Genomic DNA, 18,287 nt, shown 5'->3' with positions numbered 1-18,287 from the left:
ATGATATATTTTTGCAAGCTTGACTGGTGTCATATATATCATTTTCATAATATTCTCTCTTAAGGCATTGCATGCCGTAAATTTCATACCGGTGGTCCACAACTGTTCCCAGTCGACAAACATAATGTTATGTCCAACATCTTGTGCCCATTTGATCAAAGCAGATTTAACCGTTTCATCCTGCGTATTCCATTTTAACAGCAAGTTATACATTTTTGAAAGTATCTTAGTTTTGGGATCTAACAATTCTGTTTCCAATTTTGATTTTTCCACCTGGAAGCCAATTTTTTTGTCCAAATTATAGGCCTCTCTTATTTGATAATAGTGAAGCTAGTCTCGCACTTTGTCTTTTAATTTCTCAAAACTCTGCAATTTCAATTTGTCTCCTTCTTGTTCCAAAATTTCCCAATATTTCGGCCATTTGGCCTCCATATTGAGCTTTTTCTGAGCCTTTGCCTCCATCGGTGACAACCACCTTGGGGTTTTATTTTCAAGTAGGTCTTTATATCTTATCCAGACATTAAACAATGCTTTCCTGACAATATGGTTTTTAAATGCTTTATGTGCTTTAACCTTGTCGTACCACAAATATGCATGCCACCCAAAAATGTTATTGAAACCTTCTAATTCCAAAATGTCTGTGTTCTCAAGGAGCAGCCAGGAGAATGCTGCTGACTCGTAATAAAGTTTAAGGTCTGGCAGGGCAAATCCGCCTCTTTCCTTTGCATCTGTTAATATTTTAAATTTTATTCTGGGCTTCTTGCCCTGCCAGACAAATCTAGAAATGTCTCTCTGCCACTTCTTGAAACAGTCCATTTTGCCCACAATTTGCAGTCATTGAAACAAAAATAACATTCTTAACTTGTGGAATTTCAATCATGTTCTACCACGTATGGTTGAAATAATTCAAGTTAAGAGTGAGTGCCTATGATAGGATCACACTGTAGTAAAGACCTGGGGACATTAAAGCCCACATCCAGTTTTTCTTAGTCAGGTAGCACCATCTATGCTTTTCAGTGACTCTGCTGTCTCATGTTTACCATTTTTGTGGCAAGCTGCCTTTTGAGACCTCACTTAAAAGTCGGCGGGGAAATAAGGCAAAAGTGTAAATGCATGTTCTCCCCCCCCCCTTTCCTGCTCCCCATGTCTCTCTTTTGCACCTTGCAGGGCTTCAAGCCAAGCTCTGGCACCGTGCAGGAGCTGAATTTCCGCAGCAACAAGAACGTCTGGGGGTACTTCAGTGTGGCAGCCACTGGCGGCTTGCATGAATTTGCTGACTCTCAGTTTGGACACTGTTTCTCCTGGGGAGAGAACCGAGAGGAAGCAATCTCGTGAGTATTACACTGTCATCAACCTTAAGGAGTTGGGAGCAGGTTACCTGCGAGATCACCTTGCCATGCATATGCTCACTTGACTGCTTTGAGCTTCAGAATGGGCACCCTTGGAGGTGCCATATAACATTTGTTCCACATTGTGGCCACACCACTGTGATATTCACTGTATTCTTTTTCACACCTGTGAAAACCACTTTTGTTTAGGCAAGCCTGCCCAGATACATTGAATGTTGGCATGTTGTTTTAATCTGATTTTAGCTTATCACTGAGGTTAATTATTATTTGAATGTTTTAAATAGCTGCTTTTAACTGTTGCTAAACTACAACTCCCATCACCCCTGGCCTTTGGCCATGCTTGCTAGGGCTGATGGGAGTTGTAGTTCAGCAACATCTGGAGGGCCAAAGCTACCCCACCCCTGCAGTAAGTTAAAACAAGAGCCATGATGTTGGGCTGTGACCTTTCCCCCTCAAATGGCAGTCACCAAAGTGTAGCTTGAGGATAAGGAAATGTGTGGCTTCATGATGTGATGGTAAACTTTTTAGATGATCAGACTGCAATCCTATCCACATCTGTTTGGGAGTAATCCCAACTGAGTGAATGCAAAGGGTTGTCCCTCAGATGTTATTAGGGAGAGGAGAGAAGGAGATGCAACACTGCCTCTTTTCACACCGGCATTTCCAGTGATTGGATGATACTTCTGAAAGGGCCTTGCTTCACCCCCTGATAAATCAAATTTCCAGCTATCTTTTTGAGAAAAGCAAATTTATTGTTGTATGCAGAGTCTAGATAAAAAATAAAAATACAATCTCCTGAGGCAGATCTGTACCTTAATAAGAAGGGTTATCTTCTCAGAAACTTAGTAGTAGCTCTGAAGGAGCTGTCCATCCGTGGGGACTTCAGGACAACGGTCGAGTACCTGGTCAAGCTGCTGGAAACAGAGAGTTTCCAGGCCAACGAGACTGACACCAGCTGGTTAGACCACCTGATTGCAGAGAAAGTGCAGGTGAGCCAAGCTCCGGGTGCCGGTCATTTATGCCATGTTTCTGAATATATACTGCATATTTTTTATTAACCTTTTGGGATTCAAAGATGTGAGCACCTTGGTCTGAATTCTTTCTTCTTATGAAGAAGTTGTCTGTCTATCGGTCTGCCTACATTATTTTCCCTTCAGGCAGAGAAGCCAGACACTATTCTGGGCGTGGTCTGTGGCGCTCTCAACGTGGCGGATGCTCTGTTCAGGACGTCTATGGATGATTTCCTGCATTCGCTTGAAAGGTAAAGCGCCACCTAAAGGAGTGTTGGGGGTGTTACACCACTCAGCCGCATTTGAGAAACTCTTCCTACTCACCTGGGCTTTGGTGCTGACTTGCAGTCGCAAATTATGTTGCAGGGAGTGGCAGCATAGCTAAAGAGCAGCTGTCTGAGCATAGCAGCAAAGTGTGTGTGTGTGTGTGTGTGTGTGTGTAATGCTTAGAGTATTCTAAAGGTGCTCTGCAGATCTGTCTTCAAAAGATTGTACTGAAGAGTAACTGAAGGGCGGTGGAGAGGGGAGGAAGAGGATTGTAGGGCAATTTTTGTGCTAAGATGGGATTGTCTTCCAGGGGCCAAGTCCTACCAGCAGCCTCACTTTTGAACATTGTTGACGTTGAGCTTATTTACGAAGGCATGAAATACTCACTCAAGGTAATGCTTGCGAAAGGTTGATCCAAAGAGGAAGGCTCCGAGAGCCAGCTGATTTGTGTGCCAAATGTCCCAGGCTCAGTCCGCAAAGACTACTCCAGTTAGGCTGGGGAAAGACTCCTGTCTGAAGCCCTGGAGAGCCCCTGCCAGCCAGTGCAGGCAACACTGGGCTACATGGACTTGACACTAGATGGCTTCCCACCTGGTGCGGCTTGGGAACTTGATTGGAGAGCAGACTGTACCTGTTGCTTAGGGAGTAAGAAGATAATGAAGTGGTTCATCATGGGACATGAATACAGGTGCCACTACCTGAACATCATCAGTCCTCAGGAAATGGTTTGTCATGAGAGTGTTTGTGTAACAAGTCAACATTTTCTATTGATTCCTATGAGGAAATCTATAGTGCTTTTCTGACCACGCAATTTTGTCCCCAAAATGACGAAAAGACCCAGGAAACCCCTCTGAAACCTTGCAAAAAGCAACCAAGGAAGGGAGGAATGCTCTTATTTGCCCCATCTCTCACCCTTCACCCCCACCATGGTTTCAGCAGAACAGCTGCTGCAGGCCAGCCACATGAAAAGGAAGGCTTTCTTGAGGCAGCTTATCTACACGCAGATCTGGCTGTTTGAATATCTGAATCTGCAGTGTGTATTGTGAGGTTGGAAGTGGGCAGGGTGATAGATGGGGTAACTTGGGGGTTTCCTTCCCACTCTGAGGGGAAGATGGGTAAAAGGGCTCCCCTTTTCTTTTTCTGGCGCTTGGGCAGGTTGCTCGCCAGTCGCTGTCTACCTACGTGATCATAATGAACAACACCCACATAGAGATTGACGTCCACAGGTTGAATGACGGGGGGCTCCTGCTCTCCTACGATGGCAACAGTTATACCACGTACATGAAGGAAGAAACGGACCGGTAAGTGGATTTCTGAGTTGCTGCTTCTTGCTCTTTGTGGAATCCAGTTCAAGGCTTAGCAAGGGAGAGAAGCTTTTCCAGGCCACCTACAAGGGAAGAGCGCGGCCTTGTCTGGGCACACGTGCAGCAGCCGTTTGCTCACAATTAAGTTGCAGTTGCCTGTGATGGAATGGCTAGCAGCTTAGGCTGGGAGCTGTAGGCCAGGGCTGTGCATTTCACTTTGGCTGTCAGGTCCTGCATTCAATTCCCAGACCAGATAAGACAAACCTTTAGAAGAGGGAGGAAAGATTAGCATAAAAGCAATAACAGCTCACATAGAAAAAGGGGGGAACTCTAAAGAAAAGCATAACAACTAGAGCTGCAGTGTTAAAGTTATAAGTAGCTAGATTAATCAACTAAATGGTGCCTCAATTAATTGGGCCGCAGATTTTAAGCTTTTTTACAACTATTTATTAAAACTGCTTATATGGTTGGCAGGTGGCCATGATCTGTTTTAATCTGGTGTTTTTGTCATAGCATAAATCTGAAGCAAAAAAAGCATGAGAGTTGGAAGGGACCCCCAGAGGTCATCTAGCTCAACCCCCGCAATGCAGGAATCACACCTAAAGAATCACTCACAGGTGGCCATCCAACCTCTGTTTCAAAACCTCCAAGGAAGGGAGAATCCTCCACCTTCTGAGGTTGGGCGTTCCACATCCTGTGCTTGAGAACTATTCTGTACATTCATTGGCAATTTAATCACCCCCCAATTAAATTAGTTTAAATATTTAAAATGAATATTTAACTTAAGATTTCTTGGTCACAGCAACTGATGGAAAGACGCAACGGTAAAGGGATACTCTTCTCTCTGCAATGGGTAGCAGTTAACACCCTAAAAGCTAACACACACCCCCCGTCTCTTTTTGACTCCAGATACCGCATCACCATTGGCAATAAAACCTGTGACTTTGAAAAGGAGAACGACCCAACCTTGCTCCGTTCTCCCTCTGCTGGGAAGCTCCTGCAGTACACGGTGGATGACGGGGGACACGTCTGTGTGGGCCACAGCTATGCGGAAATTGAGGTAGCCCTGGCATTGGGCCGGCTGGGAAGCATTTCCGAGGATGCTCTGGAGCTGCCTTCCCAGCCACCGCTTGGCAGGGGCAAAGGGGAGCGTATTGGGCGCAATGAACTTTCAGCTGCAGAGTGGGTGGGGATGTGTGGATCATTTCTGGGGTGCCCCCTTTCCCTGGATGCCCCCAGCGCACACTTATTTTGCTTAAGGGCTAATCCAGCCCTGCGTGAATCCAGCTTTCATCCGAGGCCTGTCAGCAAGGGTGAGGAAGCCTCCTGTCACTCTCCAAACAGGTGATGAAGATGGTGGTGACCTTGGCAGTGGAGGAATCGGGCCTCATCCATTATGTGAAGCGGCCAGGTACATTGCTGGAGACGGGCTGCGTTGTGGCGAGGCTTGAGCTGGACACCCCCACCAAAGTCCACCTGGTAAGTGAGCCGAGGCTGATTGGGAAAGGAAGGTGTGTCTGGCTGGGCTCTCCTCCGCCTCTGCTCCGCTCTTCCGGATTCTAAAAGGATTTTCTCTGCTTTCTTCCTTCTTGTGCTGCCCTCCCCAATGTCTCCCCATCCCCACCTCCAGGCCCAGTTGTACACTGGTGGGCTGCCCACTCAACAGCCCCTGCCCATCCTCGGTGAGAAATTGCACCAGGTCTTCCACAACGTGCTGGAGAGCCTGATGAACGTCATGAACGGATATTGTTTGCCAGAGCCGTATTTCAGCACCAAAGTAAGTGGGGGTGTCTCCTTGTGTGCAAAGACCCTGGCTGGTTTTGCATGTGTGAGTTTTTGTAATATGATTTTTATTAAGATTAATCTAAAACAATACAAACAACAGATCTATCAGTCAAAGCCAAGTCCCACACCCTCTGATGCCAGATGCTTCACTTGTCCTGCACAACATAGAGGCCAACAAAGTCCCACAGGGCCAGGAAGCCTTCTTCTAATCTCCTTCCTGCTGGGGGGAGCTGGGGGGTGGCAGGGCCGAGCCACGCCAGAGGCTGTGGTGGTAATGCGGAATAGGGCTCAACAGTTCCTGGCAGGAACGCGCAAAGCAAGTGGGGCCTCTTCCTTGTGCTTGGGAGGCTCCCAGGCAGTCCTGGCCAAAGCTGGCTTTCATTGCACCAGACAGTTTTCTCAGATGTGCAGAACTTCTCTTAATACAGTCATTTTTTTTAAATAATATTTTATTAAGTTTCAGAAATAACAACAAACAGAAAAAAGAAAAAACACATACAGAAAAGTATAAACTTACCAAATACAAAAAATACAAACATTTAACTTGTAAAAAAAAATAGAAAAAAGCAGGAAAAAAAACACACTAAGAAAAAAAACACAAAAATCCCTTTTTTTTAATTTCTCCTCTTTGATTCACTTATTTTCCTGACTTCCTCACATCTCCCTTTTTTGTATCCCTTTTAAAAATTATTTCAGCAAATTCATATCCAATTAATTTATCTATTATCAATCCAATCTTATTTTTAACTTAATACAGTCATACCTCGGGATAAATACGCTTCAGGTTGAGCGCTTTCGGGTTGTGCTCCGTGGCGACCCGGAAGTAATGGAGTGCGTTACTTCCAGGTTTCACCGCTCGTGCATGCACAGACGATCAAAATGACGTCACTCGCAGGCACAGAAGCAGCGAAACGCGACCCGTGCACGCGCAGACACACTGTCGCGTCTTACGTTCTGTTCAGGATGTGAACGGGGCTCCAGAACGGATCCCGTTCGCATCCCGAGGTACCACTGTACTTCCCTTGGGTTGCTTGGCAGTCCCCATACCAATAGAGCCCCTCAGCACAAACTGCCGATGCCCCTGAACTTGCCTTTTCCCAAACTGAATCTGTGTCTTATTTGGGAGGTCCTTGTGTCCCTGATAATTTACTCCTTTTTGATGTTGTTGTTCAGCTCAAAGAATGGGTCTTCAAGCTGATGAAGACCCTCCGGGACCCCTCTCTTCCTCTCCTGGAGCTGCAGGAGATCATGACAAGCATTTCGGGCCGCATCCCGCCATCTGTGGAGAAGTCAATCCGGAAAGTGATGGCCCAGTATGCCAGCAACATCACCTCAGTGCTGTGCCAGTTCCCCAGCCAGCAAGTGAGGGCTGCAGTGGGGAGGGGGAGGGCAGGTGATGCCAGGAGGATTGGGGGTGGGCTGCCTTCAAAGAAATGCTGGGGAGGCCCAGGGGGGATCCTGAGAGAACTGGGGGTGTTCTTGAGCTTTGTGCAGAGTTTCCCCTCCCCCCCCGGTCTGTGTAACTGAAGTTACTGCTCTTCTCCAGTTGGCATGCAGGGGTCCTCCAGATTGTGATGTGTTAATATGCGACAGCAAAGGGGTCTAATGCAATCCTGGGCTGCATCCATAGAAGTCTAGTGTCCAGCTCAAGTCATTGTACAGCTCCATTCTGCCTTTGTCAGGCCCCACCTGGAATCTTTGTCCAGTTCTGGGCGTCACAATTTAAGACGGATATGGACAACCTGGAAGGTGTGCAGAGGAGAGCGACCAAGATGATCAAGGGTCTGGAAACCCAGCCTGATGAGGAACAGGTTGAAGGAGCTGGGGATGTTTAGCCTGGGAAAGAGGAGACTGAAAGGGGACTTGGCCTTACTTTCAGTATAGGAGGGCACTCATACAGAGGATAGAGTGAGCTTGATTTCTGCTGCTCTAGAGGGTAGGACATGAACCAATGGATTCAACGTTCTGATGGCAAGAGCTGTTCAGTAGTGGAGTGGCCTCCCCCAGAAGGCTCTCCTTCACTGGAGGTTGTTAAACAGAGGTTGGATGGCCATCTGTCGGGGATTATTTTGCTGTGATTCCTGCATTGCTGGGAGTTGGACTGGATGACCCTTGAGGTCCCTTCCAGTCCTACAGTTCTTTGATTCTATGAACATCCTCTGCTGCTTTGGAGAAAGAAGCATGGGCACAGAACTGAAAGTGCAGAAACAGGCAGCTCCCAAGTCATCTCCTCTAGTTTTTCTCCTTGCCCTCTCTTTCGTTCCTGTAAAAGACATGCTAGCGTCCTTAAACAGCTTCAGGGGAGAGGGCTCTTGTGCTCAGGTCCTGCTTGCAGATGTCGTACAGGCATCTGCTTGGCCCCTGTGAGAACAGGAGGCTGGACTAGATGGGCCACTGGCTGGATCCAACAGCCAGGCTCTTCTGATGTTCTTTTGCCTCCTAGATTGCCAGCATTCTGGACAGCCATGCAGCCACCCTGCAGCGGAAAGCTGACCGGGAGGTCTTCTTCCTGAACACCCAGAGCATTGTGCAGCTAGTTCAGAGGCAAGTTCAGGGAATGGGGGGCACCCTGCCTTTCTCTTCACGTACATGCAGCATACATTCCCTACACCCAATGTGTCCACTGGGTGTCTAGTTTTTTTCTGCTTTCCTAGCTGGGGCTGATTTGAGTTGTAGTCAAAAACATCTAGACAGCACCAGGTTGAGGAAGGCTGGTTTAATTAATACGCTGTGGCCTTGCCTAGAAGGAGGAGAGTTGCAGCAAACAGCCCATTGGGGGCCTTTTCCTACATTATATATTTGAAAGTTTTTTCTTTAAGATTTCATAACTAAATTTTGCATGGTGGCTCCTCAGTTCAAGAATCGGATTTTCATTTACATTGGGATACAGTTGGATACCATTTTGAATCAAGAATTGGTTTCTTAGAATTCCAGAGCAACACAGGGGACAAGGCTGTTAGTGATGGATATATATATATATATATATATATGTTTTAAATCTCCAGTTTAACTTGCTCTGACCTGATACATAAATTATGTAGTTCCTTTTTTTAAAAAAGGTAAAACCTTCATACTTTTTCATCTACTTTATTCGAACAGCTATGCTTCACAGTTAAATTCCTCAAGCTAGCAACATGACATTTATAGCTGAGAGTTGAAAGTACTTTACAAGAGGTGGCGTTGCTCATCCTACCAATGCCTGTTGTAAACAGGCCGAGCAGGTTTTTCTCTTGCATTAGAAACCTGCAAAGCCTATTTAACCAAAATCAGTGGGACAAAGCTATGTAGGTGCCCACCACAAGAAGCAAAGCCCCTGTGAACCCACCTTCAGCTCTCCAAAAGCTCTTGTCAACCCCAGCAAGAGAGGAATACATCTGTTCCCCTCATTTAGGTATCGCAGTGGCATCCGAGGCCACATGAAATCAGTCGTGTTGGATCTCCTAAGGTGTTACTTGCAGGTGGAGACCCAGTTCCAGCAAGGTAGGCTCAACAACAGGTTTGCTGCTCTTCAGTCATCACGGGAGTGAAAGAGGGAGACCAAATCTGACAAGCACCCCTTTTTATTTTCCCTTTTCGTCTCAGCTCACTATGACAAATGTGTGATCCACCTACGCGAGCAATACATGCCCGACATGACCCCGGTTCTGGAATGCATTTTCTCCCATGCGCAGGTGGCAAAGAAGAATCTCCTGGTGACGATGTTGATTGTGAGTAGCAGGAGGAAGCTAAGAGCCAGGAGTCCTCTCAGAACAGGGAAGGGGCTTCCTGGGGAGCCACAGATTTTTGTGTGTGTATGTGTGCAGCAGGTCTGTAGCCCTCCGGGCCTGGTTGGACGGCAGCATCCATCTTCCCTGGCCATCGGTCATTCTGACTGGGGCTGGTGGGAGTTGTTGTTTGGCCACCTCTGGAGCAGCCCCCAGATTCACCATTCATTCAAAATTTTATTTGTATGATGCTTTTCTACAAAAATGAATCTTGCTCAAAGCAGCTTGCAACAAAGAAAACAGGAAGGCATTTCGAAATCAGCCACTGCAAGAGCAATTTCATTTCCCAATAGCATAATAGCAAATGTAACAGCATACAAAAGCGCCAACATTTCAATACCAATATAATAAGATTATGCTAACAACATTGTGCCTCTTGGCAATAGCAAAAATAGCAAGGGAGCTGCTGGAAACCCCTCTTCCGAGATGTTGTTCCCCCTTCTGCTTTCAGCTTCAGAAGCCAGGCTCCCTATCCGCTGCTGGTTCCTTTCTGCATTGGTGCAGGAAGAGACAATACAGTCTGGCATTTTTACCTCCAGGATCACCTTTGTGGCCGAGACCACACCCTGACCGATGAGCTGATGGCCATTCTGAATGAGCTGACTCAGCTTAGCAAAACAGAGCACTCCAAAGTGGCCTTGAGGGCCAGGCAGGTCAGTGGGACTCCCGTGTTCTTCCTTCATTCCTGGAACTGCAGGCATTTTGTGCCAAGGCTTTGTGTTGCTGCCTAAGGGGAGAAGGTTCCAAACGGCCCCATGTCAAGCTTTGCATGCCCTGGAGGAGGGTTTGGGTTTCTCAAGGAATCTGAGGAGACCTTCCAGAGCACCTGGCATGGATGGGAAGAGTGTGGCTCTCTGGATGTTGTTGGGCACCCAGCAGCCAGCATGGCTAGTTGTCTCAGGATGATGGATGTTGTAGCTCAGCGACATCTGGAGGGCTACAGATGTTCCTTCTCCTTAGCATTGACTCTGTGTTTGACAGAAAGAGGATGATCCTGATATGTCCAGGTGGTAACTCTTCAGATTCCAGCTACAATGCATTTTGTAATATGGCCAACCTGATTCTGTTGGTTTTTTGTTCTGTTTTGTTTTATTTTTTACAAATTTACTCAGCATTTTAAACTCATAGAATCATAGAGTTGGAAGAGACCACAAGGGCCATCGAGTCCAAGCCCCTGCCTGTATTGCTTCTGCTTATTGCGATGTGTTGCTGTTGTGCTTTATTTCTGATGTTTTGTTTTCCTGTTGTATTCTATATTTTGCATTTATTATTTTTATGTTTAAGGTGTTGTCTGTGAATGACAACAAGATTAGCAGTTTGATTTATACTTTGGGTTTAAAACAGATGGTGCTCTAGTTTTTGTATGTGTCAGCATGGAAAGAATGTTTGAAAATGTCTGGTCTTTGAAATCTCAGAAGAGATAGGGGCACTTTCAGTGTCTTTCCCCACTAACTTTTACATCTCCATTCTCTCCTGATCTTTTGCTCCCACACTTTTCAGATCGTTTGAAATCCTCCGTCTTGGAGGCAGAATAAATGGCACAAAAGTTAGCAATTGTGCACAAATCTTGCTTTTCACTTGTATGTTTCAAAAGGTTTGCTGGGGCCTTGAAAGGTCCCCTGTGATTCCTCTCCTTGCTTCCCTTGGGCCGGTTGAACCCAAGCCCCTTTTTGTTCTCAGGTGCTGATTGCCTCCCACCTCCCTTCCTATGAACTGAGGCACAACCAGGTGGAATCCATTTTCCTCTCAGCCATAGACATGTACGGACACCAGTTCTGCCCTGAAAACCTAAAGGTGACTTGGATTGCTTGTTAGGTCTGGCTCTTGCAACTGACAGCATCTGTTCACACTAAAGAGCCATTGTTGTGTCTTGGCAAGAGTGCTGGACTAGGACCCAGGAGAGACCAGGGTTCAAATCCCCACTTGGCCATGAGGCTCCTGGGTGTCCTTGGGCAGTCACTCATGCTCAGCCAAACCTACCTCACAGGGTCATTTTGAGGATTAAATGGGGAGGAAGAGAATTGTGTGTGCCACCTTGAGCTCCTAGGAGAGAAAAACAGGTCGGATACGAATACATGACATAAACTTGAGTCACGCTTTAGCCAAGAAGTACTGAGGGGTGGAGCTGGTCTTTTGCCCAGAGTCAGTCTATCAAATCCCTCATTTTTAAAAAAGTAAATAAACTTAGCTGAGAAAGACCCCTGCATGCTTATCAGAGAAGACAGCATTTTCAAACTATAGTTTGTATTCATTCCTTGTATTCCTGTTCTTCGTTCTCCTTGTGAGTATTATGCCCTGTGGGCAGATCCATACTTTAGGGAGGTAGATGGGTAGAGAGAGAAGAACTCTAAGCAGCAGCGTCAAAATGCCACAAACCAGTACGGATGCTGCCTCTTGATGCTTTTGTCGAAACCTCAGCTGTGTGCATGACACAAACACAGTGATTGTTGGTGATAACTCCATCTTCAGTGGGGGAGAGGGCCTTGGTCTCATTTGAGGCCTGAGTGATTCTAATCAAACTTCCTCATGGAAGCATGAGAGGTGGCGGACTCCCCTTCCTTGGCGGTTTTAAGAAGAGGTTGGATGGCCCCCTGTCGTGGATGAAATCTTGCAGGGGGTTGGACTGGATACCCGTGGAATCCCTTCCAACCCTAAAATCCTATTATTCTAAATTCTAAACCAGCGTGATTCTAAAAATGTGTTGTGATCTCCAACGGCAGGCCTGTTTGTTCATTCGCTGCTCCTCCCTTCCTTTCTAGAAACTGATCCTTTCTGAAACCACCATCTTTGATGTCCTGCCTACTTTCTTCTATCACTCCAACCAGGTGGTCCGCATGGCAGCCCTTGAGGTAAAAGGGAGGATGGAAAGGGTAGAGTAGGGTAGTGCTTGAATGGAACACAGTGACATTTTTCCCCCTTCCAAAAAAGGGAGGGTGCTCTTGTAGCACTGATGGCAGCTGCATAGTTTGGGGCAGCTGCTGGCAGGCTGGGGATGAATGCATGCAGCACTCATGATCTGAAGGGTGGGTTTTCATTCATAGAACAGTAGGGCTGGAAGAGAGGGACCCAAAGGGTCGCCTAGCCCAAACCCCTGCCATTCACAGATGCATTGCAGCACTCACACGACGTCATTGACATCCAATTCCAACCTGCATTTCCCCACCCACTCCAGATGTGCCCTTTCTGGGGGAAATCCAAGAAGCAAAACCAGCACCACCCCAACCTGTGGCCAGCATCCCCGTTTGGGGAGGAAAAGATTATAGCAGTATGCTGCTCTTCACCTGTCATTGGAATTCCCTTCTTTCCTCCCCAGGTGTACGTGAGGAGAGCCTACATCGCCTATGAGCTGAACAGCCTCCAGCATCGCCAGCTCACGGACGGCACCTGCGTGGTGGAATTCCAGTTCATGCTGCCATCATCCCATCCAAACAGGTGGGCTTAGCCAAGAGCCAGAGACCGACCGTCTTGCACTGGCTCCCTGGGGCTTTGGGGGCTCTTCAACATGTGTGCATGGGAGAACCTTTGGTGCAGAAGGAAACTGGACAAGGGCAGGCTGGAAAGGAGGTGTGGGCATGGGGGCAGAGCTACCGGAAGGTCCCAGGTTCAGTCCCCGGCCTCTCCACCTGAGACCTTGGATAGCCGCTGCTGATTGGAGCAGGTGGCTCAGTGGCTGGGCATGAGGTATAAGGAAGCTTTGTGTGTCTTCTTTCAGAGGCAGCAGCCCCGCCCTGAGCAGGTAGAGTGTCTGGTTCTTTACACTGTGCAGCATGAGTGGCAATGTAAAAAGAATAACCTGGCTGCAAGTGCGTGTATGACTCCTTGCCTACCTTTCCCTGGTTCTTTCATTCATTCTGGGCTTGCTAACTAATTTGCTTTTTGGTAAGCATGTGAAAGGGGTCTTTCTTCTGGGATCATGGGATTATGATTATTTTTTTACGTGTTCTTGGTCCCTGCTATGAAGCTTAGAAGTGGGCATTTGTGGCCTTAGGGAGCAAGGACTTTCAAGGGCTGAGATGAGCTGTGCGCAGCCACCTCCTGTGACCTGTCCTGGGTCAGCCTTCTATCCATGCTGGGGGTTGTGGGATCATCATGATGAGCTGTGAAATCTCCAAGGCGGCAGGAGTGAGGGCTGCCCTGGGGGATCCGTGGTGCTGCTGCAGCACTCCTGTTTCCTTTACGAGAATAGCCGTAACCTCCTGAGTCATCCAGGAGTCCTGTCTCCATGACTCTGGGGCTCTGCTGTGCCTGATTCTTCCCTTCCTTTGTGTGTAGGATGTCTGTGCCCATAAGCATCTCGAACCCCGACTTAGCCCGACACAGCACTGAACTCTTCATGGACAGCGGCTTTTCTCCTCTTTGCCAGCGGATGGGGGCCATGGTGGCTTTTGACAGATTTGGAGACTTCACCAGGTAGCTGAACAGCCATGTTTTGGAGGAATGTGTTGTGACCCTGGCCTTCTGAATGTCACCAAACAGCTAGACCACATTCACACCGTACCTATGACGTGCTTACGATACCACTTTAAATAGTTATGATGTCTCCCAAAGTATTCTGAGAGCTGCTGTTTGTTCAGGGTGCTAAGAGCTGTTGGGAGGCCCCGATCCCTTCCCAGCTACAATTCCCAGAACTCCCTTTGAAGAAGGATTGATTGCTAAACCGCTCTGTGAATTGTAGCTCTCTTCCAAATTATCCTGTGTGTCGCATCCTGGGGACAGCACAGAAGTCTTTATTAACCACCAGTCATTCCCAGGAAAGAATGTAGTTCTAGCCATTCTGTTCAAGAGAGCTGTATCTTCAAAGATGCTTTGGAGGGTTTCTGTTTAAGACCAGGTCTATTTGTATACCCACCATGTTGCATACAGTTTGTCTGATTCCGCCCCCTTTCCTTTTATGCTCTGAGTTATTTTCTCAACGACTGTCACTTGCCAGACATTTTTATACCATAAGTCAAGCGACAGCCCTTGTAAGGACTTCCAGGTTTAGATAGCCAAGCGGCCACTGAAAAAACAGCCAGTCAGTCCTTATTCTTCACATCGGCATTTAGGCCCTCTCATTCCTGCTTTGATTCTTCTGCTCCCTGTTTTCTCTTTTGTGCCAGAAACTTTGATGAGGTCATTTCCTGTTTTGCTGACCCCAACCCTTCCGAGAGCCCCTTGTTCAGTGAGGTGAGGGCCACGCTGTACGATGAAGAAGACAGCAAGGTGAGCGACTTGTGGGCCTCTAAGGAGCTCAAGGTGGCATACAAGGTTTCTCCCTTCCTCATTTAATCCCCACAACAACCCTGTGTGGTAGGTTAGGCTGACGGCAGTGACTGCCAGCTTCATGCCGAAGTGGGGATTTGAACTCTGGTCTCCCAGGTCCTAGTCCAACATTCCACGCTGGCGCGCCAATAAGTGGGGAAGGCAGAATGCCCAAGTCAGCCTCTGCCACCCTGTTCCTTGTCCAACTGCAACACAACAGTCCTGCAGTGCTGCCAATGGATCTTACTCTCCAGTAGTTGCTGCCACCATCCTCCTGTGAAGAAAGGGTCTGCTACAGGAGAGTATCATAGAATCATAGAATCATAGAGTTGGAAGAGACCACAAGGGCCATCGACTCCAACCCCCTGCCAAGCAGGAAACACCATCAGAGCACTCCTGACATATGGTTGTCAAGCCTCTGCTTAAAGACCTCCAAAGAAGGAGACTCCACCACACTGCTTGGCAGCAAATTCCACTGTCGAACAGCTCTTACTGTCAGGAAGTTCTTCCTAATGTTTAGGTGGAATCTTCTTTCTTGTAGTTTGGAACCATTGCTCCGTGTCCGCTTCTCTGGGGCAGCAGAAAACAACCTTTCTCCCTCCTCTATGTGACATCCTTTTATATATTTGAACATGGCTATCATATCACCCCTGAACCTCCTCTTCTCCAGGCTAAACATGCCCAGCTCCCTTAGCCGTTCCTCATAAGGCATCGTTTCCAGGCCTTTGACCATTTTGGTTGCCCTCCTCTGGACACGTTCCAGTTTGTCAGTGTCCTTCTTGAACTGTGGTGCCCAGAACTGGACACAGTACTCCAGGTGAGGTCTGACCAGAGCAGAATACAGTGGCACTATTACTTCCCTTGATCTATACTCCTATTGATGCAGCCCAGAATTGCATTGGCTTTTTTAGCTGCCGTGTCACACTGTTGGCTCATGTCAAGTTTGTGGTCAACCAAGACTCCTAGATCCTTTTCACATGTACTGCTCTCAAGCCAGGTGTCACCCATCTTGTATTTGTGCCTCTCATTTTTTTTTGCCCAAGTGCAATACTTTACATTTCTCCCTGTTAAAATTCATCTTGTTTGTTTGTTTGTAATACCCATGGGCAGCACTGCAGGGCTGTTGTGTTGCAGATGGGCAACAAATGGGGTGGGAGAGCCTCTGTGGGGCTTCACCCCTTTGCCACCCTCCCACTTACTCTTGCAGCCCAGATGGGAGGGAACCTGGGAGGCACTAAAGCCCTTACTTTTAGGAAGGCTCCAAGCCATGGCACCATGACATTTGTTCAGCCTGCACAGACATTTCTGGGGAAAGCAGAGCTAACTTCCAGCTGCCTTATCCTAATCCAAGACCAAAGCAGCTTGCCTGTTTCCCTGGCAGACACCCCCCACCACTTCCTAAGCCCCAGCTACTTTGAGGCCAGTACACCCTGCGTCTCCCAGATAGTTACTATGGTTGTCACTGTAACTGACCGTGTGGCTTTGCTGTTTCCAGAACCTCCGAGAGGAGCCCATCCATATCCTGAATGTTGCAATTCGGTGGGCAGAGCACCATGAAGATGAGGAGCTGGTGCCCGTCTTCAGAGCCTTCGCTCAGTCCAAGGTTTTGTGCCTTCCACTTCACTCTGGGGACTGGCAGGAAAAACAGAATGGGTCTTGGGCTTCATTGGAAACACATTTGAGTCATGTGACTTCCTCCAAAGAATCCTGGGAAATGTAGTTTGTTAAAGCTGCTGTGAGGGGGTTCCTAGCAGCTCCCAGCCCCCTTAACAAACAGAGTGTGTGTGTCAGGTTCTTCATTCAGGCGAAGAAGGAGATGTGTTGTGCCCCGACAGCCATGCATTAGGCAGCTAGCCCCCTTGTTTTTAGCAGCTTGCTTTCCATTTTTGGGCTGCGAACTCTTGCCATGTTTGTGCAGGGAGGTGGGGGCGCAGCTGCACACATCCCATTTGTTTCCCGCAAAAAAATGCATTTGTTGAGCTGGTTTTTGGACTCAAGGGTGCACATTGAATGATGAACCCGACTACATCACCAGCTGCAGATCCTCAAGGCCAACGCTGGCTCCTGCTCAAGGCAAAGCCATGCCTACATTGATGCTGTCTGAGCCGATGGTTTGTGTTGCTGTTCCCTGAAAGATCAACTATTTTGCCCTTGGAGGGTGTCATGTCTGTGGGAAGTTTCTCCTAGGCTCACTCACACCTTTGCCCCTGTTCTCTTCTTGGTCTGTTCTCCATACAGAACAACATCCTTGTTGAATGTGGGCTCCGAAGAATCACATTTTTGATAACACAGCAGGTCAGTGAAAGTGATGGAATTTCATTTTGGGGTTTTTAGGATTGGTGGGTTATTTTCTTTAAAAAGAAGACAAGGCACTAAAGGAATGTTGTTATCGGTTGTTCTTGTATCCCACTTTTCTTCCCGAAGGAGCCCAGTTCTCTGTAGTGGGGAGAAGGGGCTTCTCCTTCTCCTTGTTTATGACTTTTGCTTTCCGTTGCAGAGGGAATTTCCCAAGTTCTTCACATTCCGGGCACGAGATAAGGTGAGTTGGCCCAGGTGGTTTTGTACGTGGAAGTTAGCTTAGCTTGTGCACTGCCAAGACCAACAGGTGCTTGTCCCACTTTCCTGGCAGTTTGCCGAAGACCGCATCTACCGCCACTTGGAGCCGGCATTGGCCTTCCAGCTGGAGCTGAACCGCATGCGCAACTTTGACCTGACAGCAGTGCCTTGCGCCAACCACAAAATGCACCTTTACCTGGGTGCTGCCAAGGTGGAGGAAGGCGCTGAAGTCACAGACTACAGGTTTTTTGTCCGTGCCATTGTCAGACACTCAGACCTGATCACCAAGGTAAGCCTCAGGGCTGAGCCAAGGGAAGCTGTCGGGGGTGTGTGTGCAAGAAGTGGAAGGGGGCCAGGAGCGAAGCGTCTGCTGAGGTCAGCTCAGCCCGAAAGCAGGCATTTTAACCAGGCTCCTGCCCGGCTCCTTATAGCACTGTGAAGCCTCTTCTTTTCTGCTTTGAGGGTCTTTCCTTTCTCTCTCTGATGTGGCGCTTCCTCTGCCTTCTCTCTGGGACAGGAAGCCTCGTTTGAATACTTGCAGAATGAGGGTGAGCGGCTGCTCCTGGAGGCCATGGATGAGCTGGAAGTGGCCTTCAGCAACACGAGTGTCCGCACCGACTGCAACCACATCTTCCTCAACTTCGTCCCCACCGTCGTCATGGACCCCTCCAAGGTCTGAGCCTTGCTTGCTTCCCTTTCTGGTAAACACCTAAGAAGGGCTCTTGCAGATGGGACAGACCAAAGGGGGCTTATCTCATCCAGCACCCTGCTGCTCACAGTAGCCAACCAGATGCCTCTTCCGGGAAGCCCAGCAGCAGCAGCAGCAGCAGTCTTCCGACACACCTTTGTGTTTGTGTGTTATTAGTTAAAGTACCGTGGTACCTCGGTTCTTGAGGAAAATCCATTCTGGAAGCTCATTCAGCTTCCAAAATGTTTGAAAACCGAGGCGTGACTTCCCATTGGTTGCAAGAGCTTCTTGCACTTAGCGGAAGCCGCATCGTATGCTTGGGT

General features: G+C 47.9%; 1 protein-coding gene across 18 annotated transcripts in view; it reads left to right on the top strand.

Moving 5' to 3' along the window:
• The window catches only part of ACACB (acetyl-CoA carboxylase beta), a 69,184-nt gene that overhangs the window by 29,345 nt on the left and 21,552 nt on the right, over positions 1–18,287 (top strand). For 9 of the 18 annotated variants that reach the window (XR_014557641.1, XR_014557642.1, XR_014557644.1 and 6 more), the window contains 24 exons: positions 1,168–1,331; positions 2,188–2,338; positions 2,507–2,610; positions 2,937–3,018; positions 3,782–3,927; positions 4,840–4,990; positions 5,275–5,409; positions 5,561–5,707; positions 6,889–7,077; positions 8,159–8,259; positions 9,107–9,195; positions 9,298–9,422; positions 10,019–10,132; positions 11,160–11,273; positions 12,239–12,328; positions 12,793–12,911; positions 13,192–13,215; positions 13,752–13,889; positions 14,579–14,681; positions 16,216–16,323; positions 16,959–17,015; positions 17,218–17,259; positions 17,350–17,565; positions 17,794–17,949. Coding sequence is in view for 8 of the 18 variants with exons in the window: in XM_083710066.1 (XP_083566192.1) it covers positions 1,168–1,331; positions 2,188–2,338; positions 2,507–2,610; positions 2,937–3,018; positions 3,782–3,927; positions 4,840–4,990; positions 5,275–5,409; positions 5,561–5,707; positions 6,889–7,077; positions 8,159–8,259; positions 9,107–9,195; positions 9,298–9,422; positions 10,019–10,132; positions 11,160–11,273; positions 12,239–12,328; positions 12,793–12,911; positions 13,192–13,215; positions 13,752–13,889; positions 14,579–14,681; positions 16,216–16,323; positions 16,959–17,015; positions 17,218–17,259; positions 17,350–17,565; positions 17,794–17,949 (2,865 nt within the window). In the remaining 10 variants the exon portion in view is untranslated. Of the gene's footprint in view, positions 1–1,167; positions 1,332–2,187; positions 2,339–2,506; positions 2,611–2,936; positions 3,019–3,781; positions 3,928–4,839; positions 4,991–5,274; positions 5,410–5,560; positions 5,708–6,888; positions 7,078–8,158; positions 8,260–9,106; positions 9,196–9,297; positions 9,423–10,018; positions 10,133–11,159; positions 11,274–12,238; positions 12,329–12,792; positions 12,912–13,191; positions 13,216–13,751; positions 13,890–14,578; positions 14,682–16,215; positions 16,324–16,958; positions 17,016–17,217; positions 17,260–17,349; positions 17,566–17,793; positions 17,978–18,287 lie in introns of those variants that run through there. The other 9 variants (XR_014557637.1, XR_014557638.1, XR_014557639.1 and 6 more) reach the window with 4 other exon arrangements.

This window comes from Podarcis gaigeae, assembly GCF_964106915.1.
Source record: "Podarcis gaigeae genome assembly, chromosome: 13".
In the NCBI taxonomy this organism is placed as follows: Eukaryota; Metazoa; Chordata; class Lepidosauria; order Squamata; family Lacertidae; genus Podarcis; species Podarcis gaigeae.
The sequence above is the reverse complement of the archived record's forward strand: the minus strand, read 5'-3'. Positions and strand labels throughout refer to the sequence as shown.